We start from the raw sequence: 26468 nt of genomic DNA, 5'->3' as shown, positions 1-26468 counted from the left end.
CGAGTGGGCGAGCGGATTTTTTCAAGTCCTGGTATAGTTGTCCATTCACCTTGGCAAAATGCCTCCAGGTCATGCAAATTATATGATTGTTTTGTAAAAACCACACGTCTGCGATTGCCCTAGAGTGGCTCGATGATATTAAGGTCAGGAGAATGTGATGGCCACTCCAGACCCTTCACCTTTTTCTGCTGTAACCACTGGAGGGTCAGCTTGGTCTTGTGCTTAGGGCAGAGGTGTCCCTAGGGTAGGTGTCACCCAGTGTGGTAACACTTGGTGACACCCCCTCCGACAATCCCCGCAGAATGGATCAGATCTGTGGATTGAGCATAATGGATCAGACTCCATTATGCTCAATCCGCAGATCCGATGCACCCTGCAGGGATTGTTGGCTTTCTTTACAATTTACTTTTTCTTGGAGTGGGTCCTGTGTCACCCCGTATAGGCCAAGGATCATCGGTATGCAACATATACAGGGTGACACCAGACCCGCTCCAAGAAAAGGTAAGTTGTAAAGAAAGCCGACGATCCCCGCAAGATGGATCGGATCCATCCTGCGGGGATCGTCGGCTTGCTTTACAACTTACCTTTTTGTGGAGCAGGTACGGTGTCACCCTATGCAGTCGGTGTCACCTGGTGCGGACCGCACCTGCCTCGAGACGCCACTGGCTTAGGGTCATTGTTATGCTGGAAAGTCCAAGAGCATCCCATGCACAGCTTTCGTGCAGAAGAAAGCAAATGGTCTGCCAGTATTTTCTGATAACATGCTGCATTCATCTTGCAATCAATTTTCACAAGATTTCCCATGCCTTTAGAGCTCACCCCACCCCCCGAAAACAACAGTGAGCCACCTCCATGCTTCACAGGGGGGATGGTATTCTTGTTGCTATAGACATTGTTGACCCCTCTCCAAACATAGTGTTTATGGTTGTGACCATAAAGCTCTATTTTGGTCTCACTATTTCAGGTTACAGTGTGCCAGGAGCTGTGAGACATGTCAAGGTGTTGTCGGCAATATTGTAACTGGGCTTTTTTGTGGCATTGGTGCAACAAAGGCTTCTTTTTGGTAACTCAACCATGTTGCTCATTTGTGTATTGTATTTTGTATTAAGTATCGTCGTACTGTGCTCCTTGAAACAACCACACTGTGTTTTTCCACAGCAGTCCTTATTTCTCTTGAGGTTACCTGTGGGTTTTTCTTTGTATCCCGAACAATTCTTCTGGCAGTTGTGGCTGCACAGTTTCTTGGTCTACCTGACATTGGCTTAGTATGAAAAGATCCATGAATTTTCCACTTCTTAATGAGTGATTAAACAATACTGACTGGCATATTCAAGGCTTTGGATATATTTTAATATCCTTTTCCACCTTTATAAAGTTCCATTACTTTGTTACATAGATCTTTTGACTGCTGACTCATTATCTAGCCTTCTCAGTGCATCCACGTGAGACCTAACAAACTCATTGAATATTTATGCACAGACAATAATTACAATTTAAAAAGCCACAGATGTGAGAAGTTAACCTTTAATTGCCATTTTAATCCGTGTGTGTCACCTTGTGTGTCTGTACTAAGGTCAAACATTCCAGGGTATGTAAACTTGTGATCAGGGCCATTTGGGTGATTTCTGTTATCATTATGATTTAAAAAGGAGCCAAGCAACTATTTGATAATAAATGGCTGCATATGATCACTATCCTTAAATAAAAAACAGTTTTGTGGCATGATCAGTCATATTTTCAATATCAATGCCAACATTTCACAATTTATGCGAAGTTATGCAAACTTTTGAGCACAACTGCATTATCCAGATGGGGAGGAGCCTTAGGAAGATGGTGCATGGGAGCCAAGTACCTTACACCTATGCAAATATAGCAAGCACAGCCAAGGTCTTGCTCAGGGCAGAAGTCCCAGAAAAGGTGTACAGAGTTCATTAGGAGCAGCTGCAGCAATCTTGTCTCTGGAACCACTAAACGAGAGTCATGAGCCAGATGCCTAAAGCCTAATGGGCAAGTCAGAGCCCTCTGAGTGAGTACTAATGACTCTTGGATCAAGGGAGTAAATGCAGGGAGCATACCCAGCTGAATAGAACTATGGAGTTGAAATTGAAAGGACAGACTGTCTAATGCAGGCCACACATGGGTCAAATTCCAAACAAATTTTCTTTAGAAAATCAAAAATTTTGTGCATTTTGTAACTCGATGGTGCCACCAGTAATTTTTAAAATAGAACAACCAAGCCTTTAATTTCACCTCGTGTTGCTAAAGAAAAGAATTTTCGTGGCCAATAATTTTCTTTTCTTCCCAGGCCACAGCTCATTCTCATTTCTTTTCAAATACATTTCTTGGACAATTCTCCCACAATTGATTAGAATATCTTTCATTTTTCAAAAAATTTCCAACATGCCCGATCACTCAATTTCAATAATCGATCAAAAATCAGCTGTTTCTGTGGCCCACTAATGGTGCGAAATTCAAACAAAAATTATTGGAAAAGATTTTCGAAAGAAAATTTTTTCGGAATTCAACCTGTGTATGGTTGGCTTAAGGGAAGATGGGTGCTTAAAAGTGCTGAAAATGCCACTACTGTGGACTGTCCACTAAATCAGATTGACTATACAACGTCGATTAATTCTAAAATGTACTGTATATCAACTTGATGTGACTGTTATGTCATTTCCTGAGTACCATCAGTAAAGTGCAGCGACAATATGCATGTGTGGACATTCCTTTTTTGCGATATAAAGGTCAATGGCTGGGAATGTCATGTGGAGGCCTCAGACATGTAGTGGGTGTAATATGGCGGAAGGTTTGTTCCCGGGAGGTGGGATATTGTTATAGAAAAAGGACAGACGTGCGTCAGCAACTTGTGCTTTTGGCACCATTACTTGTCAATTTAAAATGCCCTCTTAGAGGAAGGCAGGAGCAGGGTGTGGTTCAATTAAATCAGCACAGAGAGCCAGGAGAGTTGGATGAACTGAGAAAAGGCCAAAGGAACACAGAGGTACCATTAGTAGATGGTCTGAGGGACCAGTCAAAAGCCAAAGGCTAAGGTGGGAACTAAGCAGTGTTGCTGCTAAATAGAGTCATGTGGCTTAGTATTATTTTTACAGTGCCAGTTTTTATCTATGGGTATCCCTTCCCTCTAATACCAAGCGTAGCACCTTCAGCCCGCAAGACGTAAACAAAGGCAGTAGGGCACGAAGCAGTGGCTGTTGAAGTTTCTCATGTAAACACTCATCATCAAAGAAAGGAGGGAAACAGAACTCATTAGCAGCAAGGGGGCACTTTTCCAATTACCAGCAGTAGGGGGGCACAAATGAGTATTTGACTCACCAGAAGGAAGGGAGCATGTACTACCGGTCCATAGTAAGGGGTCAAATATTGCTGTCTGCCCTGATTCTTGCTTGGATCACACCCTGCCTGCTGCCAGCCCTGACCACCACTGGCTTGGTGTCCACCCGCTTTCAGTCAATCACTAGTCCTGGTTGCTCTTGCATATTGTGCCTGCCTAGAACCATTCCAAATCTCAAAACCATCTGACAGGGTACAAGAACTCTCTCTCTCTCTCTGGAATTGCTTGGAAGTTTTTACCATTAAGCAGCAATTTTATTTCTAATGCCACTTTTGATGGAGTGCATCGTACAGATATGCCACTTCACATGCAAGTTTAAGGCATCCTCCAAGAGTGTTATTTAGTTAAGTTTTTTGCATTAATGTTAAAATACACACTTTAGGCCTGAAGTTTTAAACCCTCAAACAGTATACATTTTCTGAAATCAGAGACCCTGGAAAATAATATGGTTGTAGATACAATTTTGTTATGTCTCATGACATATTTTTGGGTAAAAAATACACTACCAATAATTTTAGTGTACACAAGCAAAATATATTACCCAATTTTTGTTGACATACAAAAGATGAGGTTGTGGCAAGTATAAAGACATCCAACATGTCAAGTCCTAAAATTACCATATGTGCCAGTGAAATGAAGACAAGCTGCAGTACCCAAATTGTCCATAGGTGGTCCTTTAAAAGCTCCTACAGATCATCACTTAAGAGCTAACCATATTATATATATATATACATACAGTATAGATTTTGTTATTGAGTTAATTCCAGTGTGCATGGTTATGTTTAAGATGTGTAGGTACGCAGGGGCCCCAAAACTTGCATTTGTGTATGTATGTGTGTTTTCATAGGGGTGGAGAGAGGTAAAAAAAAGTTGTTTTTTTTAAATTTTGTATCTATCTATTTATTGCTATCACATAGAAGACCAATAGTACCCTGTATGATAGCATATAAGTTGTGACAGGTTCTCTTTATGGACACATCAGAGGTCTAATAGAACCAGTATGTCTTCCCTGTACTCCACTGCAGCTCCATTAGCTGCTTCCCTGGCCATTATTCCTTTGGAATGACAGTTTCAAACTATGAAGTGAAGTAATACACATTGCTACCTTCACTGGAGAGAGGATCAACGAATGGATGTTCGCTGAGATTTCTTCACCCGACTACACCAATTATGACTATGAGAGGCTCGTGAGGGTGGGGGCGATATTATGCAATGGCTGTGAAAGGCTTAAGAGGATTGCAAACTATAGCACCCAGGAGTGTGCTTAAAAGCCTTAGATTCCAGCGCCATTTTAAAATGGCGCTAGAACTCAAGTGGTTAAAAAAATTGTGTATTTTTAATGTTGCCCTTAATCAACCCCTCTGTCCTGGATCTTGCAAGAACAAAGGCGGGACTGTAATGTGAAGGGAAGCCAAGGAAATGGTGAAACCATCCAGTGACCCTTACGCCACTCAATACTCTACCCTGTGTTTAAAAAGGTGGGCACCCTTCCTTGTTATTAGTAAGTATAACTTCCAATGATATGATTGAAGGAAAAAAGAGAATGAGTGCAATAAAAGTAACATTTACATTGCAAAATATAATGCAAAATAGTAGGATTGCCACTATTGCATTGCATATAGACAGCGCACCACAACAAGCATGGATTTCAGCACACCACAATGCACAGATGTGAATAATCTGTACCTTGTGGTATGTTATGTTGAAAAAAAAGAGCGTAGCTGTGTTTGAATATGGAATGTGGTGTCATGACATTCCATTTTGTTCCTATTGCTCATTAATGCATGTATATTATGTGACAGAGATAGGCCCTGCCATGTGTAAGGGGTTAAGATCACATATGTTTCCCTAGGATCCAGTTTGGGAGCTCCAGAATGTCAGTTCTGAGTGGAAAGGTTGTTAAAAATAATTTTTAACATTTTTTCATTTTCCGAAAAATTATGACAAAAAAAATACAACTTTAAAAAACTCGCCATGCCTCTTATGAAGTACGTCGGACTGTCTACTCTGCAAAAAGGGGTCATTTGGGGGATATTTGTACTGTTCTGACATTCTTGGACCTCAAGAAATTAGATTGGCTGTCAGTACTTCAGGATTGATCAATATTCAGATCTATACCATAGTTTGTGAACTCTATAACTTTCCTACAAACTAAAAAATACATCCTAATTTGGGTTATTTTCACCAAAGACATGTAGTAGAATACATCTTGGCCAACATTTATGAAGAACAATTATTTATTTGCAAACGTTTATAACAGAAACAAAGAAAAACGTGTTTTTTTCAAAAGTTTTGGTCTTTTTTTGTTAATTTAGGAAAAAATAAAAACCCCAGTGGTGATTAAATACCACCAAAAGAAAGCTCTAGTTGTGTGAAGAAAATTATAAAATTTTAGATTGGGTACAGTGTTGTATGACCGCGCAATTGTCATTCAAAGTGTGAGAGCGCTGAAACCTGAAAATTGGCCTGGGCAGGAAGGGGGTAAAAGTGCCTGGTATGGAAGAGGTTAAAGGTCTGACAGCAGTTCGGGGCTCCACTTGGGAGACAGGAGGTTCCCTATCCAGGTCAGGACATGGCCTAGTGCAGCAGGGAGTTGCAAGAGAGAGATGAGAGGACTACGTGAGCTACGAGAGCTGAGAGAGAAATGCAGAGGTTGCACAAGAGCACAGCGATGCTACGAGTTGGTCTGAGGACAGGAAGCTTAAAATGTTTGTAAAGGCAGAAGGTTGTTTATCTTAATTCATTCTCTCCATTAAGGTAAAAAAACCTTCTGCATGCAGCTCCTCATTGGCTTACACCCAGGTCATATTGGGTACGATTTGGCATGCGATTTGCATGCCATGCAACTTGAAAATTGTATGCAAAAATACACCCTATTGTCCACTATTAGAGCGCTCATATTGGTGCGGTTCCGACTTGGTCAGAGCCGCACCGATTGCTAAAGTAGTGCATGCACTACTTTTGTTGCGATTTGCATAGACATCTGTGTCAAATGTCTTGAAAATTGCAAGTGAAACTGGCAGGTCACCTGATTTTGAAATTGTGCGACTTCACTGTAATTCGCATGATTTCAAAATCGGCTTTGATGTGATCGGGGCTAAGAGACAGAAGTGGGAGACATTGGCTCCTGATGCTGTTGTAGCACTGCACCCTAAGGAGCCACTGGTTTTTGGGTCCCTCTATTCCTGCACAGCCAGGCAACACGCATATTTCCAACTTTCTTGCAAAGACAATGACCAGTGCTTGAGCTTGTTTTTGTTGTTTTATTGAGGGAAAACAACTTGGATAAGAATTGGGGATTATGGGATGCCCAACTTGATTTGGTGAAACAACTTAAGGACAAAACTTCCTACTCTAAGGATGTTACTTTAACGACTTGCCCTCCAGAGGATTTACCCCTACCTGAGCAGGGCATTTTTTCCAATACGGTGCTGCGTTACTTTAACTGACAATTGCGCAGTCATACAAAGCTGTACATAAATGAAGTTTATGCCCTTTTTTCCACAAATAGAGCTTTCTTTCGGTGGTATTTGATCACCTGTACATTTTTTATTTTTTGCGCTATAAACAAAAAAAGACCGTCAATTTTGAAAAAAAAACAATATTTTTGACTTTTTGCATAAAAAGTATCCAATAAAAAATTTAAGAAATCTAATTTTGTCATACATTTTAGGCCAAAATGTATTCTGATACATGTCTTTGCTAAAAAAAAATACCAATACATCTAAATTAATTTATTTACTTGAAAATTGGTTTAAGTCTACAAATGGTACAGTATATACTAGATTTTTTTTTTTTTACACTAGTAATGGTGGCAATCAGTGACTTATAGTGGGACTGCAGGACTGCGGCGGGAATTTTGACACTGGGTGGGAACTGACTAACTGCCACTGACATCCCAATGACACTAATACAGTGATCAGTGTTAATAAGAAAGCACTGACACTACTAATGACACTGGGCAGGAAGGGGTTAGCATTTGGCGCGATCAAAGGGTTAACTGTCTGCTGTGCTGTGTTTTACTGTGTGTGCTTTACTAGGGAAACATACAGCTGTGTAGTTCTCTGCTGTGCAGAGAACTACACAGCGGCATGTTACTGCTGGCAGGAGAGAGACCTGTATTGTTTACACACAGGTCTCTTCCCTGTCAGTGATATCCGGCGATTGCCAGGTGCCGGCACTGAATCTCTGTCCGGGACCGGGTGATCAACATCTGTAGCTGCCAATGGCGGCGTGGGTACGGCGGTGCGTGCACACCCCCTACCCAGAAATATATATATATGATTTTGCACAGCCCTGCCACCCTGTAGCAGTAGTTCTGCTATAGGGTAGTCGAGAAGCGGTTAAGGAGCACTAGGTCCTCTTGAATTAACTCTCAAAGCCCAAGTAAGCAATACCACCAGCCCACCTGCTTGCCCTGAAGAGTGTGCCAGAGCAAGGAATTAAAGTAGCTGCAACACTGTCCTAGTGAAAGCTTGCTGGACATTGCATCTGGCAGTCCTCTCCCTTGTAGGCCCTGGGAGTGTAAAGATACTCGCACTGTCCCTTATATCCTGCTGCTATAGATGAGACTGCTTCCAGACCTTTCGCTGTGCTAGTTTTCCCAGGCCAGGCAGGCTGTTCCCTTCTGTAGACTACAGAGTAGTGGAGATCCCTCTTTCCAGTTTCCTTTCCTTCCTCCCTCAGCTTCAGCCTGGATGCAGAGCTCCCCTTCCCAGGGGTCCCCTCCTGGGCTTCAAGACCCTCAGCACTTCATCTTCCATCCAATCACCAGACTCCCCTGCTTGCTAGGCTCTTTTATATTTATAGGTACATCTCACCACACTCCTGAATAGAATTGGTCAGACTCCCATAAATATGCAGATCACCCCCTCCTTGTCTCCACATGCTAGCTTCTAGAATCTTTTGGTAGCTTCTAGAACCAGTGGGAGGTACCAAAGGCTTGACCTGTAGAGCCCTCCAGCGTGACCTGAAGCAAACCCAAAACAATGCCCCAGACTTACCACACTACTTTGAGCCATTACATTTTCCTAATTCTAACTGAACAATAGAGGGTGCTACACTGTCAATCACAGCCATTAAGGAGGGAGGGGGTGGGGTCAGACCACACTCTGTGTCAATGGACACACAGAAAGAAGGGGTCTTGTGAGCAAGCCCGTACAAATGCAAGAAGCTTGCTATGGGTGCACTTGATAGGAGGAAGGAGCCAGGAGTGCCCGCAGGGAGAATCGAGCAGAGAGGGATCAGGGCAGCTCTGTGCAAAACCACTGCACAGATCACATAAGTGTAACATGTTTGTTATTTTCATTTTTTAAAATGTGAGCAATTACAATCACTTTAAAGTCATTCTCGCTATGTTATGAAATGATGTTGGAAGCCCTTGTGAGGGAAACCATTTGTTTTGAACTTTTACTTTACTGTAAATAAAAATGGGCCAACAAGCCCTAAAACAGGGCTACCTAAACTCATTGTTAAGCACTACACTTAAACTATATCCCCTACATATCACGGTTAACACACCAAAGTAGTATAAGTCTGCTATTTCTATGTAAGATAAGTACGTACCTGTTTTGCAGGATAAACAAAGAAATGTTTTTTGTCCAGACGATCTAAGCTCTGTTATTTCAGATCGTATAATGCAGCCAGATTAGGGACAGCACCAAGCACCACTTCCTAGTGTTGCAATAGGAAAGTAAATACTTCAAAGAATGCTTATGTCATTCAGTAAAATGATTTACTGTAGTAGAAGACAATCACTAGCTATCTAAAATCTCTGTGTACTGTGCTGCCACTGCCACTCCTTCCTGTTACTGGGGTAACTGCTGTCTATAGTAACTCAGTGACTGGCAGCTCAGAGAAAGACTGGCTGGGTCATTAAAACAGGCAGGGGACTGTGAACCAAAACCACATTTCAGATTTCCCTGCTACCTAAATAGAGGCAGCCGGCTACAGGGTAATATCAATTTACAGCCAGAATGGAATCCTTATCCACTAACAACACAAATACTGAGGATCAGATTCATCATCTCTTTATGATTCTGACAAAGATTCAACAATTCCATAACCATGTGGAAGATGTACTAGAGGATGCCGCCCCTAAAAACAAGGAAAACGTAGATGAATTGGTCTTTGCACTAATTCCACTAACGCATGATCTCATTAGAACTTTCTGTGAAAAAATAAACAGAACTACAGAAACATTAGAGCCTACACTTCACCTCCTAAAAAGAATGAAGGACACTTTTCAGGACTCGGGCTCAGAGATTGGTAAGAAAATATATGCAAGGTATCTATAGTGTACATTGACCTTTTTGTGAGAAACATTATTTCTCGCAGAATAAATATGTGTAGCAAAAGTATGAATAATTTTCTTAATATTACATCTGCTCTTAACATGTATGCAGTGTTATTATTATTTATTATTATTATTATTATTTTGCTTTACATAAGATTACAAAATATTTTTCGAACAAAGCGCAATTTCACTTTTTTATCCAAAACCTTATTTAGCAGTATATTGACAAAACAGTAAATGTGACGTTCACCAAACATTCACTGCGGGTAAATCTTTCTGCTGTGTTTTAAATTACAGTGATTTATTCATCTGGACTGAAAGTCACATTCACTACTTTATTAATCTGCAAAGAAAACTCCTGGGCTTTAATGGTCTCACATCACAGGGAAAAAAAATGTATCCATTATCAAAATCATTAAACATGAATAAAATATTCAGATTTAAAATATAATCAACTAAATAATTTACTAATTTATTTTCTTATACCTCCACTTGCTTAACCCTCACCCTTGATTTTATGTAGACATATATACAAAATTCATTAATTCATATCAGATTTGTTTAAATACTTCCTATGGTGTGGTACTGTGTTGTCCATGCACTCTCTTTGCATCTGCTGTATGCTATTATTCAGGAGATACCTTTCCAAACTACAAACTTCTGAGTAACATTCACTACTTTATAAACATGCTCTGAAAAAGTGTACATAAAGGCAATTTTTTTTCCCTGGTTTTAGATAAAGTAGTGAAGCGTTAGACCCTTTGTTAAGTTTTTACTGCCGTCAACACCCCTCCTCTTTCTGGGAAGATTCCCCAATCTATTTGTCTGCATGACCATTTTCACTGAAACAGAAATTATGGGACATTCTCAAACAGAGCAATCAGGAAGGGAAAATCCTTTTATACGAACACCTGCTTCTGTGACAAGTCTCTAAAATTGGAATTCCATTTATGTTGGAGAGATTTCTTTTCATTTCCTGTTGCACTTCCAAGACAGAAAGTGAAGACATAGCTACCAAAAAAGAAAAATATGTGAGTTTTAACCCTTCCCTTCCCTACCTAAAACAAAAAATGTATCTGTTTACATACTGTATAGTTCCCATTTAATCATACTGTATGTAGCACACATTAATATTCACTTATATAATGTTGAAATTACTGAGACTGACTGATGAAAGACATTTTGGAATGCTATCAGTATTGGGGTTATATTAATACATTTATTCTACCAAACAGTGAGGAGAATTACTAAAATTAGAGCCTTAACCATCAAATAATCAGTTCTGCATTTTTGCCTGAGACAGCTTCAGTGGGGCAGAGAGTAGGACAGCTTGCTAAATAGCTTTTCTGACTCTGTACATCCAGTCCACAGCCAACAGATAAACATATACTATATTGTATTTTTCTCACCCATTTTTTGCAGCAGTTGTTCTAATCCCTATTACATGACAACTTTTTGGTCCCCCCAGCAACAGCTGACATATTTATTTATTACAGGTACTTATATAGCACCGTCAATTTACGCAGTGCTTTACATATATATTGAACTTTCACATCAGTCCCTAACCCTCAAGGGGTGTACAATCTAAGGTCCCTAAGGTTCATACAAACACATACTAGGGCAATTTAGACAGGAGCCAATTCACCTACCAGCATGTCTTTGGAGTGTGGGAGGAAACTGGAGTACCCCAAGGAAACCCACATAGGCACAGGGAGAACATGCAAACTCCATGCAGGTGGTGCCTGGGTTGGGATCCAAACAAACAACTCTAGTATTGCCAGACGAAAGGGCTAACCATTTAGCCACTGTGACTATAGGCCAAATGTCACTAAAATTCTATTGTTAAGCACCTTGACGGAAGTAAGAAAATAAAGGAAACAACATGAAAAAAATAGATCACCCCCCAATAAATTCCCACTCATAGACACATTGCATCAAATGTGGGAGCCATCAACCCCACTGGGACATAATGTAAATGTTGCATCCTCCTTTATTTGCTACCCCCTTGAAGCCCATCTACCTCAATTGACCAATAATGCTGACAAAGTTCATACTGTAAATTTGTATACCCAAACAATTTTAATGAAAAACATCAGACCTGACCTACGAAAGTTAGTAGTACTGAATGTATAAGCGAAATTAGTATAAATTTATATTTCTTAGAGTTGCAGAATATGATGAATGTATATAAAAAACCAGTGCAAAGTGCTCTGCCACTATGCTGTCCATTGTACAATATTAGAAAACATTTATGTTAAGGTGTAATAATTACTCGGATGTAAATGGATTTAGTTTGCAGTAGTTTGCATATGACTTATAATGCCGATTTAAGCACAAGAAGTATGTATTGTCTCACAGGTTCTCAGGAATAGGGGTGCCACCATAAAGTATCACAATCCACATCCCATCCATCCTCAACAGTACTGAATAGATGCAGTGTCATTTTTGTTTACGTAAAGTATTTTTTCTATGTGAGTTTCTTTTGTGAATTGAGCCTATAATATAAAGAGCCTGATCCTCTTGTTGAAGTCTGTAATTTATTTAAGGCATTGTTATATAATCACTATTACTTTGAATATTTGTTTCAGGTTGCTTAAAAGATTTATTGGTGAGAAGGATTAGACACTATGGTTACAAACAAAGGCAGAAAGATAAATCCTTAATGGTATAGGGGTTGTTTTGTAGTTATGTGATAGATATGCTGTTGCCTAATACATACAATTGTTGGCCAGTAAATGTTTTTTTTTCCAACAGCAATTAACATATACCCTTGTAGGTAGTTCTGGATGAATTCTGACATGGCATGAGAGTAGTGGGTGGTAAACTGTTAGCTAAAATATACCAGCCTTAACCTAAGAAGATCACTGTGCATTTTTCCCTTTCACTTTAATAGAAAGTGGACACCAACAGATAACCAGATTAGATCCTATTGACTTGTTTAAAGATGTGAAATAAAACCACCAAGATGATGTTAAATAGGAATTTCCTCTGATATACTTTCTAGGGGGGATTATTAGAGGGGTTTACTCTTTTATTAACCTTTTCATTGTACATTGCAGTTCAGTTTCTCACTATTGTCAGTATGCATTAACCAATAAAATTATAGTGAACATTGAAGATCCATTGTGTGTATGACAGCACCGGATGGTCTGGTATCAAGAGAGGGAATCTGGGCTGCATTGTCCTTTCAGGGGACTTGCAACTGATGGAGGTGTTGTGTCAGTGCGACTTATTAAGGTCTCAGCCTCCTGCCTCTCTGACAGTGATGGATTATTGCTCCGCAGGATAATCTTGGATGAGTGTTGAGGCACGCTCAGTGTAAAGTCACTCTTGTGATTATATTTAGAAAGTTTATATTTTAGTTGATAGTTCACAGGTGAAAAGTAAACCCAACATGTTTCAGGAGGAAATGCCTCCACCTTTATTAGGGCTAGTATACATAAAAAGTTACTTGTAAGTATATCATGATTACAGTATCCAACGTTCAAAAACATATGTATTGAAAAATATACAAGGTAAGATAGTAAAATATTAGAAATTTATAAAAGGTCACATATGATACAGTAAAATATCAGAAATGAATAGAAGGACACAAAAGCAGAAGATCCTAAACTTCACTTAGGCTGGGGGTCAGAAACCAGTAGATCGTGGCCAGGTGACTGGTAGATTGTGGCCTAGGCTTGCTGACTCACCATCCCAGAGCATCAGAGTGCAATGCAGAGAGACTGCTTGTAAAGTTGGAGCTGTAGTAGGGAGCAAGAGTTGCATAAGCCAATGCCTCCTCTGTAGTGCTGGCTCCTGTCCCCTGTGGAGTGATGCCAACTGCACTCCATCTCTTATCCCAGCTAGTGGTCTCCAGAGTGGTGCCAGAAGCAGGAAAGAAGAGATCTTCAGGTCAGTGTGAAGCAATACACTGGGCATAATAGTATAGGGTTGCTTTCACACTGATGCACTGCGATTTACCCACACAGAGAGTGCAGTGCAGTGTATCTGCAGTCTTCCTTAGGGTTTGCTGTGCTTAGCCATAGACTTCCATTATACCTCGCAGGTTTGGTGCACTTTCTGAAAGCACACCAATATTTCTGAGTGCAAGAGTTTTGGTGCGCTTTCTGAAAGTGCACCACACCTGCAAGATATAATGAAAGTCTATGGCAAAGCGCAGCTAATACAGGAAAGTCACAGATGCACTGCGCTGCACCCGTGATGCAGGTAAACCGCAGCACATCAGGGGGCTCAGAACAGTAAGGGTTATTTTACATTTGCAGTTTGGGGTGGTAAAACCCCATAGTTAAGAATTTTTTTACTATCCCCACCCAAACCCTTTAGCTGCAGTGGCCAGGGGTATACACATGTCGCAGCCTCAGCAGCAGTTATACCAGGGCTTGACAAATTTGCTTTGAATCTAGGAGCTTGCTAAAAAAAAGTTAGGAGCCAGGTTTTTTTTTAGCGTAGCGTGGGTTGTCAGTACCTGAAGGAAGGCAAGGCAAGTAATTTACGAGTAATTTGAGGTACAATGTGCAGAATGCAGGACATGGGGTGCATGGTGCAGAAGAAGGGTGTAGGTCACCGCAGGACATGGGGTGCAGGAACAGGGTGCAGGGTGCAGAATGCAGAACATGTGGGGAAGGACAGTATTGCAATCCCCCTCTTCCCCTGTGTCCTCCTGCATGTCCTGTGCTCCTCCCCAGCAGTGTCTGAGAGCAGAGTGGATGCAGAGGGCAGCTTGTGTGCATAAAACAACATGTCCCTTCCTGGCTGGCTGCTTAGCTGACTACTTTGTGGACTTGCCCTGTTTACTACTGTAAGGACACTGTAATCCTTTTTCTCAGCATCTTGTGGGGTTCGCTGTAGCAGTGGCGAGGCAGCGCCATATTTGAGATTCGGTCCCTCCTTACTCTCTGTTCTGCTGGACGGCTCTGCATGGACACAGGCAGCTGTGGGTGGAAGCAGGAGCCAATTCTCACAGCAATGGAGCCGCAGAAAGGAGAACTAGAAACATCGTCAGCAGGAGCTCAGTGAAGAGGGTCTTCTAATGCCAAGCTTGGCTGCTGTCCTCCTCTCCTGCTACACCAGCCCAGTCCGCCACTGACTTCACATGTCGGGTGCTGCCACCTCCTCCGCTCCCCTCACCCTCCTGCCAGACCCCACTCCGAACCTCATTCCTGTCTGAATATTATATTGGGGTTTCAGGCGGAAAATGTATTCAGACCAAAAGTGAATGAACTGACAAAAGCCTAGGTGCCAGGATGCAATGTCTGGTTGCCATGGCAACCCAGCACCTGGGATTTGTCGAGCTCTGAATCAAAACCCTTTGTACTCTACAGAAGCATGCACTTGTGGGGTGCTTGCAGAGTGGCTCCATTTACTTTAATGGGTCATGATTGACAGGTGGTAGCACCCACCGAAAGCAACAGGGGGTTTAAATCCTGCTGTGGCATGTGTACACCTTTGGCTGCTGCCTCAGCAGCTAAAGGGGGGTAGGGATTTGGGGCAGTAAAACCCTGATTAAACTGCAGGGTTTTACCACCCCCCAACTTTAAGTGTGAATGAGCCCTAAGGGTGCTGCCGAATGCAACTACGGGTCCGTTCACAAGTGCAGCAGGCACTGCTACTCCTATGAAAAGCAATTCAAGTGTATTTGATAGGCGGTTACCTCCTCACCACCTGATTTAAACCCATGATTTCTGTGCAATGCATGCGATTGCGACACAGTAGTATGTCAATTAAAGCTTTAAATCAAGTGTGAGGAGGTGACACTGGACGAAACTGTGCTAGGTAATCTTTGACTTCTTCCCGGTTGTTCAGTTAGGTTTGCATCTCTTTAAGGTTGTGTACCCCTGACTTAGGTAATTGGTTAACTGTGAGGATATTGGACATTTATTTAACAGCTATAGTAAAATACATACTGTATATCGAATCATGCAATTATGAATTAATTCAAGGGCATGTTAGCATACAATGCTTGGGGTATGGGGATAAATTAAAGGATTGTTACATGAAACTACTCCTGCTTCTAATTACTGGATTACATTGATAATGACATCAAGCAAATGCAGAATGCCTACTGTGATTTATACTTCACATTAGTTAAAGGGTAAGGGTTCCTATCTCTAGATCTTCTTTGTGAAGTCTAGTTTAAAATCAACATTGCTTACAGGTAATGCAAGTAGTCTTTTTTTTTTCTTACGTTATGTTTATTAAAGATGTCAGCAGGAGAGAATACACTTCATAATACAAAGAAAAAAATCCAAAGTAGATGAATACGTATCATGCTGTCTGGGAATTGTTGAGCCACTAAAGAATATAACAGGTCCTGGAGAATAAGAAGTAATGCATGGCAAGGTGTAGGTCAATATGTGGATTTCTGAAAGAGGCTGTAGGACACTACTATAAATGGTACATCTGAAATCAGATCAGGTTAATGCAAGTTGTCTTTAAGAGTTAGTAAAATACAAACATATGGCAGCACAGTGGCTAAATGGTTAGCACTTCCGCCTGGCAGTACTAGGGCCGTTGGTTCGAATCCCAACCACGGCACCACCTGCCTGGAGTTTGCATGTTCTCCCTGTGCCTACGTAGGTTTCCTCTGGGTTCTCCGGTTTTCTCCCACACTCCAAAGACATGCTGGTAGGTGAATTGGATCCTGTCTAAATTGGCCCCAGTATGTGTATGTATGAATGTGAGTTAGGGCCCTTAGATTGTACACCCCTTGAGGGTTAGGGACTGATGTGAATGTACAATATATATGTAAAGCGCTGCGTAAATTGACTGTGCTATATAAGAACCTGAAATAAATAAATATACCCACATTCCCTGCATAATCATAATGGACATGATCTGGGTTCACTCGCTGTTTAAGCTATGCATTTCTATGCTCTGAGGAAGAAGGCATGGCCTTCGAAACGCGTCAGCTGTACTGAGTGTCTACCCCCATGATGGGATTCGCTCTGGCTCTCTATCACTGAAGTCCCTTTGAGGACTACATGCCTGATTTTATTAGCTGTTTGTGAGTACCATTCTTTAATTAATAAATTTGGTTACTGAGGTAATGCGCAAGGTTGGTGCGCTTCTCGTTTTTGTTTGATTTGAGACCCTTGCCTGCCTTCTGTTTTCACTTCTTTACTTGCATTGATAATCAGTTTAACTGAACATGATACTAATATTGGCATGCAATTAGGTATTTCCCATACACATATTGAAGACATGGAGGATATGGGAACCCGCAGCAGGGTTTGGAACTGGGTATGGTTACTAGAACCCTCACTCCGACCTTGGCTGTAGATGACTGTAGGAAAATTGGTCATTTGAATTTTTTTTTATTAATAAGAACTTAGGTGAGGCAAAGCTTATCTGATCATGAGACTGAAGTCCTACAGTTAGGACTTAGTTTTTCCCTGACCAAGACATAGATCTTTTTGAAATTATAAAAGATATTTCTATGTTTGTTTTAAAACCCACCTTACAAGTACATCACAATAAGGAGCCTATTATGTCCAGGTCCACTAAGAAGGACATGGAAATCTGGAAGGATTTCTCAGTTAATGATTAATGCTGATTAAGGGATCTTATTGAACTGTGGGGGAAGTACTAATGGATGCTGCAGCTGGCCACACTATAGACTGCTGTGAGGCATTTTAGGAAGACTAGCCACCTAGTGATCAAACCCTCTGATAAGGGGGGTAATTTAATGCTTATGGACGATTGATGGCTACCAAAGAATGTGTGATAGAATATTAGAGAACTAGTAATGTAATTCATTAATGTTGGGCACCCAGAAACTCCCAAATGAAAAAAAAAAACATAAAGATCTTCCTGGACCTCCAATAGTCTTAGGAATTGTCAGTGAAAAGGCAAGCATGGTTGTGGATGGCTATCTATGGCCACATGTCATAGCTTTGATTTTATATATACAAGGCACCTGTGACATGTCATAGGTAATAGAAGGCACATACTTACTTCAGAATGCATGGCTGGTCACCATAGATGTGGAGGCACTATATAGCTCGATACTACATGAAAAGGGCATATCCAAATGAGGTGATAATCACTTTTTTAGGTGAATGGGTCAGTTCCTGTTTTAGGTATAACAGATTTGTCCTGGAGTTGCTTAAATTCATTCTTATCAGTAATGTTTTTATTTTCAATGGTTCCCTCTTCCTCCAGGTGCAGGGTGTGGCAATGGGGACACATTGCGGACACCTAGGGGTTGGAAAGAGAACTGTTTTCAATTGACGACTCCTTGTCAATGTACCTGTGCCTTATCCTTGCATGGTACGGGTACATTGATGATATTTTCATGATTTGGACTGGCACTATGGTTATGACCAACATTGTTATTGATGCACACATGTACAATATGTACTGGGAGCATTTTGTTGGATACATGTGAAGGATACGGCATGATTTATTAATGAAATTGTAATTTTATTTTACTCCATCTATCTTTCTGGAATATATTGTTTATGACATTGGATGTTTATGCTGGACATGTTGGGGATAATCTCTTGTGGTCTTACGTTGTTCAGGATGTGTCGATCCATTCATCCTTTTTTTTAATGCAGGGAGTGAGGGGGTTAGGGGTCTGTTTTCCCGCCACTGGGATTTTTCTTGGTTGGAGATGGGGGGCTGGTTGATTCCCCTCACACTGGTGCAGCTTTGGTGGTTTTCCCATGTGGGAAATTTCCCAGTTTGTGTCTCTGTTGTGCTCCCTTGAGTTGTGTTGTTTTCTGTAGGGGAGGTTCCCCTGTGGCCATCCCCAGTATACCTGCTGTCTGAGCATTGACTAGGGACTGGAGTGGTGAGTAAGGAGGCCACCTACAGGAACCATTTAACTGGCCATTTAAGGTTTAGAGTTACACTGGTTGAGCTAGTGGTGACAGATTTCCCACTGAAGATTGGTAATTATACTGTTTTCTTTGTTCTTACATAGGGAGGGATGCTTTGGCATTCAGGCAGCTGAATTTAGCGTCTTTTGTAAATGTTTTGGCTTTCTTTTAGGATTTAGGGATCTAGGGGCTCCCCCACAGACTATTTTGGTTTTGTGGGGCATCCACAACATGCCCAGATTTTAGTGTGTTAGTGCTACCATTTGACTTTTGATACTTGATATATTCATTCTGATGTAAGTTTTGCTGTCTTGTACATGTGTTATCAACTGTCTGCTCCATAAGGAAATGTAATTTCATGTTTTATATTTTTTATTCATTTACAGCACCCAACTGCTGATGAAGCTGCAATCCGAAACATGTTCAGTAGGAGGCAAATTTTATTAAGACAGCAGCATTATGATCTTGTCTTTGTTGACATATTTACATCTGTATAACCTGTTGTATACTAGCACTAACTGGTACTAGATATAGCCTCTTCTGGGTGTGAATGCATTGAAATTTATTGTCATGCATGGTTCTTTTTAGCATTGTTTTTAATTTGTGTGCACTAATAAGGATATGGATTTTATGTTTATGCATGGATCATTTGCTGAGGGGTCACACCTTTAAAGTCCTGCCCTCCTCCCTTTCTTTTTCTCTGTTACTAATATAGTGGGATGTGGTGTGACTGGGTGCTGTCTTTGACCTTGAGACTCCTGCCATAATTAACAGAAGTCAACCTCCTGAACAGTTATTTTTACACTATGATCTACAAAGTAACTGCCTTATTTAAAGCGGAACTTTAAAAGCAGTTACTTTCAAGGCATGCCGTAAATGATAATGGTCGCAGATGCTTTTCCTCTCAATTGAACTGTTAAGCCATCAAATGGCTGGCGTCATAACTGATCACTTGTGCAGCACAAGGACAACTGCAGATCAGACAGAGGCTAAGATGGCAGCTTCTTGGTTTTAAAGGACAGGATGGTTTAGTTCTGCTTTAAATCTGAATCCTAGGTATAGATTTTATTGCATAGTTACATTGGTCAAGTTTAGAAGCATGTAAGTATGCATAAGCCATACTTTTTGGACTGAGGAAAATCACTGTAGTAGTCTCCTCTACTGTAGTGATAGTTGCTGTCTTCTGGGTCATGTGCCAATGACTGCCCTCCTGCATAGAAAACACAGGGGATCACTCATTCAGCATGGGTGCAGTTCGTAGAACGCTTTGCATTCTTCTCAATCCTTCATCATTTTTTCTGAATGGCTCTTTGATTAAAAACAGATATCAGAGAGGAGGGCACAGCCACAAACAATTTTTGTGTTTGGGGCCACACATCTGTCCCTGCACACCTGTCAAACTTGGAAGTGGAGGTGAATTTGTACAGCCACTGTGTCTCCATTGACTAACATAGGCAGGCTGCCTTCAAGCTGCTCCATAGGCATAAACAAACTGCTTTTGCATTCTATAGGGGCTTCTGCCCAGTGTCAGTAAGCCCATACTGTGAGTGCAGGGTGTCATTGACCTCCCCCCGATGAGAAATTATCACAGCACCCTGCATTGACAGTGTAATGATGTAGAAATTTGTGCTGACATCACAGCAGCATCACTCTGCGCATTATTGTGAACTGCTTACTGGGAGGAAGAGGCAAAGAGGTATAAAAGTATAAAAGATTTATAATAGAAGCAAAATACTGCTCAGAAGACCTTCTGGTGGCAAGGAGGCAATTAGACATGTGAGAGCCACCTATGGATCTGATTTATTTTTGATGCTTCTAAAACATAGTCATTCTAAATGTTTGGATATATTTATGATTCACACTTCTAGATCTCATGACTACATTACCGCACACATGTTTAGGGCAGCATATATGAAATATATTATATATATGTAAAGTGCTGCATAAATTTACGGCACTATATAAGTACCTGTAATAAATAAATAAATAAATAATAAATATTTTGCTACCCAGAGCTGTCATTTTTGCATTTGAGATTTGAAAGTAAGCCAAGAAATCTATTTGGTTGCTATTAGAACAAGAATGTTTATTCTTTAGAAGAAAGCAAAAGGTTGATAGCAGTAAATTTTGTGCTAACAAGCAATTAGTTATTATTATTATTAATATTTTCTACTTTTTTTATACAGCTATAGCAAGAGCAAATGCTAGTTTAGGCAATCACAAAAATTTCACAGTTGGATGAAGAAAAAAATGATTTTTCCTGTCTGTGAGGCACCAGAATATGAAGAGCAGACTTTTACTGAATGCTAACACTGGAGTCAGCTTTGTCTTGTTCTGTAGAGAACACAACATTGAATTATGACACCTCCGTCTGCTTAAGTGCTCTAAGCACATGATTTGTTGCTACAGTATTTCTTCTGTAGTGTGATAGGTCAAAAAGAGATGGATTGCATGCGCAATAGGGAAAGTAAGAAGGAAGAAAATGTTACTGGCAATTAGGAAAACAAACCAACAGAGTAGAGAGGAAATAAATAAAGTTTAAGCAAAAAAATGTCATACCTCAAGTGCATTTCCCAGAATATGAGCTTATTTAAAAGAACTGGAGTGAAAATAACTGAACTGTTGCCCATAACAGCCAAACACTAGCTGTCAATTTCTGAGTGTAGGTTATAAAATGAGCACAAAAATGCTAAAAACAAACAGGTCCTAAACAAAGCTAATTTAGTTAATGTGTATTGAAGTGTGCTAAGTGCAGTAGACATAGATGACAGGAAAAAGCAGCCAAGTTAATAGTGGACCTCACTGAATTTAGGGATAGCTGCTACAAACTGCTACATTAACAATATGATCTATATTATAGTTCTGCATTATACATAGACATGGACATAGTGCAGCCTTTGCCAACCTTTTTAACACAGAGGAACCCTTGAAATAATAACACATAGCTAATAAGATTAATGGTGTCAGTGGGAACTTATCTGAGAGGCAGGAACTGCTCATTGCTCAAGGAACCCCTAGCAACCTCTGGAGCAATCCTGCTTGAGAAACCCTGGCATAGTGCATCTCAGTTTTGCTAAGGCTTTTGATATAGTACACCATAAATGCTTATTAAAAAATTGAGGTCTTAAAACCTTGATAATATGATATATACCTGGATAGGAAACTGGTGAAAAGTGATTTAGAGGCTAATCAGCCTCTCGGATTACTTTTATAGGAAAGACCAGTGCCTGAGGAATATTTTAATACAGGAGGTATGGTATCTAGCTGCAGCCATAACCCCAGTATTAAGCATCAAAATCATTCCCAGTACCAAGTGGTACTTCTGAGTTAACTCAGTGTCCATGGCCCCTGAAATTGTCTGTTTGTAATGAATTTCATAGGGAGGAGCTTTGAATGTTGAAGTCATCAGTTTATGTAGCAAATTCTAGTAGTGGCATTTTTTCCCCTTTTAATTCAGCACTATTTTATGTGGCAATTTTAAAATAAAATCTTTTTTGAGATTGTCTGCTCAATTGGAGCCCTAACTTCTAATCTTCTAGATTCCGGACACACTTAAGGAGGAGTGGGTGGTAAAATGCTCAGACTGGAATCTCTAGTGGCTCCCAGCATTTGGATATCTTGTATGGGTATTAGCACCATACACAAAGACATATTGACTTCTTATATCTTCTCAAGGTACATCTGTGTGGTAAGCTTTTTGCAGTGATGATGGTAGAGAGTGGTACGCAGAGAAGTCAAACATATTGTCAGGAACCATGAACCAGGTGGAGACAGAAAGTGCAGTTACAATCACACCTTTTATGAAATAGCAAATATAACATATCAGGAACACAGTCAAAACAGAAGACAGGGTTTGGATGCCAGAGCAGGTTATCAGATGAGTCAAAAGTCAGCATAGTCAGGAGCCAAAAATCAGGAACAGGAATCAGAAGAGAAGTCAGCCAGACCAAGTTGTACATAGGAACACAGGCAGGACCACACAGGAGATCCAAGACCACACAAGGGCAAAGAGGAAATGAGCTAAGCTGCTAAAATAGCGAAAAGGGCTGACTGTAGAATGGTCTAATGAGGCAGGTAATGGTGTCCAGGTGAGTCACTGTGGAGACAATGAGTGGCTGGTAATTACCCACAGCTGAGCAGCTTCTGAGCACTGAATGAAAAGAGCTGCTCATTAAGTAGCAGGAGCCCAGCCCTGACACATCTTTTGTCAAAACGCCACACAATTGATTGAAGATGTTCAAAATTGTTTATATATTGGGACATTAGGTATTTGCTTTTGCGCTTTGCTGGTGGAGCTATGGTTGCATATAATGAAGGGCTGCAGTTATTATATGCAGGGGCGGACTGACAATTCATGGGGCCCCCGGGCAATAGGGGATCATGGGGCCCCTGTGTCCTGGCCCACACTCAAAACACACCCAAAAAAGCCTATAAAAAGGTACCAGGGCATTTCATGGGGCCCCCCACTGACCCCGGGCCCTCGGGCAGTGCCCGAGTGCTTGAATGGTCAGTCCGCCCCTGATTATATGGTTAAGTACAGTTGCATCCAGTTTACACTTCACAGGGTTCTTCTTTTAGCATTTTAAAGCATTTTTTAAAAAATGTTGCTAGTGTTGAAATGAAAGAATAGCATGTTGAGCGATCCTCTTTTTACACTTATGTATAGAGTTGACTGAACAAATTTACATGAGTCCCCATTCAAAATGGATCAGACTGCTTTGCTTCAGGCTTCTTCTTTTCTTTTATTTCTAAGTATACTTACTAGAGATGAGCGAATCGAAGTAGGCGAAGTGGAATTCGTTTCGAATATTAGGAAAATTTCGATTCGCGTCGAATCCGAAAATAAGCAGACTTCAGATGCGCGAATCGAAATTTTTCCTAACATGGCGGCGACATGTGCGGCGACGGAGCGGGGATGTCTGGGAAGGCACGCAGACAAGGCGCGCTGACCCATAATGCATTCATTCATGACATGTGATCGCATTAGCCAATCAGCAGCCAGCCAGCCAGCACAGTGTAATGGTCGAGCTATAAATGGCGGCCATTTTAGAATTCTCCATTTGCCTCCAGTCATTCAACAGAGGCAGACCTGGCTGTATTCAGGGAGAGAGTTAGGGACAGAGAAACGTTACTTAGGGACACAGAAACGTTAGTTAGGGCCACAGAATCGTTACTTAGGGCCACAGAAACGTTACTTAGGGCCACAGAAACGTTACTTAGGGCCACAGAATCGTTAGTTAGGGCCACAGAAACGTTACTTAGGGACACAGAATTGTTACTCAGGGACAGACAGAATTGTTACTGAGGGATACAGAATTGTTACTGAGGGCCACAGAATCGTTACTTAGGGCCACAGAAACGTTACTTAGGGCCACAGAATTGTTACTTAGGGACAGACACAGAATAGTTACTGAGGGACACAGATTTGTTACTGAGGGCCACAGAATCGTTACTTAGGGCCACAGAAACGTTACTTAGGGCCACAGAAACGTTACTTAGGGCCACAGAATTGTTACTTAGGGACAGACACAGAATTGTTATTGAGGGACACAGAATTGTTACTGAGGGCCACAGAACCGTTACTTAAGGCCACAGAAACGTTACTTAGGGCCACAGAATTGTTACTTAGGGACAGACACAGAATTGTTACTGAGGGACACAGATTTGTTACTGAGGGCCACAGAAACGTTACTTAGGGCCACAGAAACGTTACTTAGGGCCACAGAATCGTTAGTTAAGGCCACAGAAACGTTACTTAGGGACACAGAATTGTTACTCAGGGACAGACACAGAATTGTTACTGAGGGATACAGAATTGTTACTGAGGGACACAGAACCGTTACTTAGGGCCACAGAAACGTTACTTACGGCCACAGAATTGTTACTTAGGGACAGACACAGAATTGTTACTGAGGGACACAGATTTGTTACTGAGGGCCACAGAAACGTTACTTAGGGCCACAGAAACGTTACTTAGGGCCACAGAATCGTTACTTAGGGCCACAGAAACGTTACTTAGGGCCACAGAAACTTTACTTAGGGCCACAGAATTGTTACTTAGGGACAGACACAGAATTGTTACTGAGGGACACAGAATTGTTACTGAGGGCCACAGAACCGTTACTTAGGGCCACAGAAACGTTACTTAGGGACACAGAATTGTTACTCAGGGACAGACACAGAATTGTTACTGAGGGATACAGAATTGTTACTGAGGGACACAGAACCGTTACTTAGGGCCACAGAAACGTTACTTAGGGCCACAGAAACGTTACTTAGGGCTACAGAAACGTTACTTAGGGCCACAGAAATGTTACTTAGGGCTACAGAAACGTTACTTAGGGCCACAGAATCGTTACTTAGGGCCACAGAATCGTTACTTAGGGCCACAGAAACGTTACTTAGGGACACAGAAACGTTACTTAGGGACACAGAATTGTTACTCAGGGACAGACACAGAATTGTTACTGAGGGACACAGAATTGTTACTGAGGGCCACAGAACTGTTACTGAGGGCCACAGAACTGTTACTTAGGGCCACAGAAACGTTACTTAGGGCCACAGAAACGTTACTTAGGGCTACAGAAACGTTACTTAGGGCCACAGAATCGTTACTTAGGGCCACAGAAACGTTACTTAGGGACACAGAATTGTTACTCAGGGACAGACACAGAATTGTTACTCAGGGACACAGAATTGTTACTCAGGGACACAGAATTGTTACTGAGGGACACAGAATTGTTACTGAGGGACACAGAATTGTTACTCAGGGACACAGAATTGTTACTCAGGGACACAGAATTGTTACTCAGGGACACAGAATTGTTACTGAGGGACACAGAATTGTTACTGAGGGACACAGAATTGTTACTGAGGGACACAGAATTGTTACTCAGGGACAGACACAGAATTGTTACTCAGGGACAGACACAGAATTGTTACTGAGGGACACAGAATTGTTACTGAGGGCCACAGAACTGTTACTTAGGGCCAGAGAAACGTTACTCAGGGACACAGAATTGTTACTCAGGGACAGACACAGAATTGTTACTCAGGGACAGACACAGAATTGTTACTGAGGGACACAGAATTGTTACTGAGGGACACAGAATTGTTACTGAGGGACACAGAATTGTTACTGAGGGACACAGAATTGTTACTCAGGGACAGACACAGAATTGTTACTGAGGGACACAGAATTGTTACTGAGGGACACAGAATTGTTACTGAGGGACACAGAATTGTTACTCAGGGACAGACACAGAATTGTTACTCAGGGACAGACACATAATTGTTACTGAGGGACACAGAATTGTTACTGAGGGCCACAGAACTGTTACTTAGGGCCAGAGAAACGTTACTCAGGGACACAGAATTGTTACTCAGGGACAGACACAGAATTGTTTCTCAGGGACAGACACAGAATTGTTACTGAGGGACACAGAATTGTTACTGAGGGACACAGAATTGTTACTGAGGGACACAGAATTGTTACTCAGGGACAGACACAGAATTGTTACTGAGGGACACAGAATTGTTACTGAGGGCCACAGAACTGTTATTTAGGGCCACAGAAACGTTACTCAGGGACACAGAATTGTTACTCAGGGACAGACACAGAATTGTTACTCAGGGACACAGAATCGTTTAATTAAAGAGTATGTCAGACAACATGCAGAGGAGTGGCAGAGGAGGCAATGTTTTAGGAGCGAGCAGACGTGGCAGCAGAGGAAGGGGTCGAGGCAGCACTAGTCGCAGCCAGAGGCCAGTGCTCCCGGTGTCATCCAGCGGTCGTGTCTCCACCGACAACCCTGCCGTCATCGATTGGTTGGCTCGGTCGTCTTCCTCTTCCCAGGTCACCTCTGACACCTACAGCCAACGGTCGGTGGGTACGTCAGACACAACTGTTAGTTGGCATGGCCCGGGAGCAAGCCCACTGAAATCACGTGTCCTCTACCTGCCCCTGTCCTTTGGTGTTCCCTCACCAAGCGAAGTA

At 41.5% G+C, this 26468-nt stretch overlaps 1 protein-coding gene across 1 annotated transcript in view; it reads left to right on the top strand.

Annotated features, from left to right (window-relative positions):
• Positions 1-9257: 9257 nt before the first annotated feature.
• The window catches only part of DTHD1 (death domain containing 1), a 92590-nt gene continuing 75379 nt past the window's right edge, over positions 9258-26468 (top strand). Inside the window, exon 1 of the mRNA XM_089678398.1 lies at positions 9258-9619. Coding sequence (XP_089534524.1) covers positions 9328-9619 — 292 coding nt within the window. The 5' untranslated portion in view covers positions 9258-9327. The remainder of the gene's footprint in view (positions 9620-26468) is intronic.

Source organism: Staurois parvus, unplaced genomic scaffold, assembly GCF_062004578.1.
Source record: "Staurois parvus isolate SC_StPar_1 unplaced genomic scaffold, SC_StPar_1.0 ptg000204l, whole genome shotgun sequence".
NCBI classification, from domain to species: Eukaryota; Metazoa; Chordata; class Amphibia; order Anura; family Ranidae; genus Staurois; species Staurois parvus.
The sequence above is the reverse complement of the archived record's forward strand: the minus strand, read 5'-3'. Positions and strand labels throughout refer to the sequence as shown.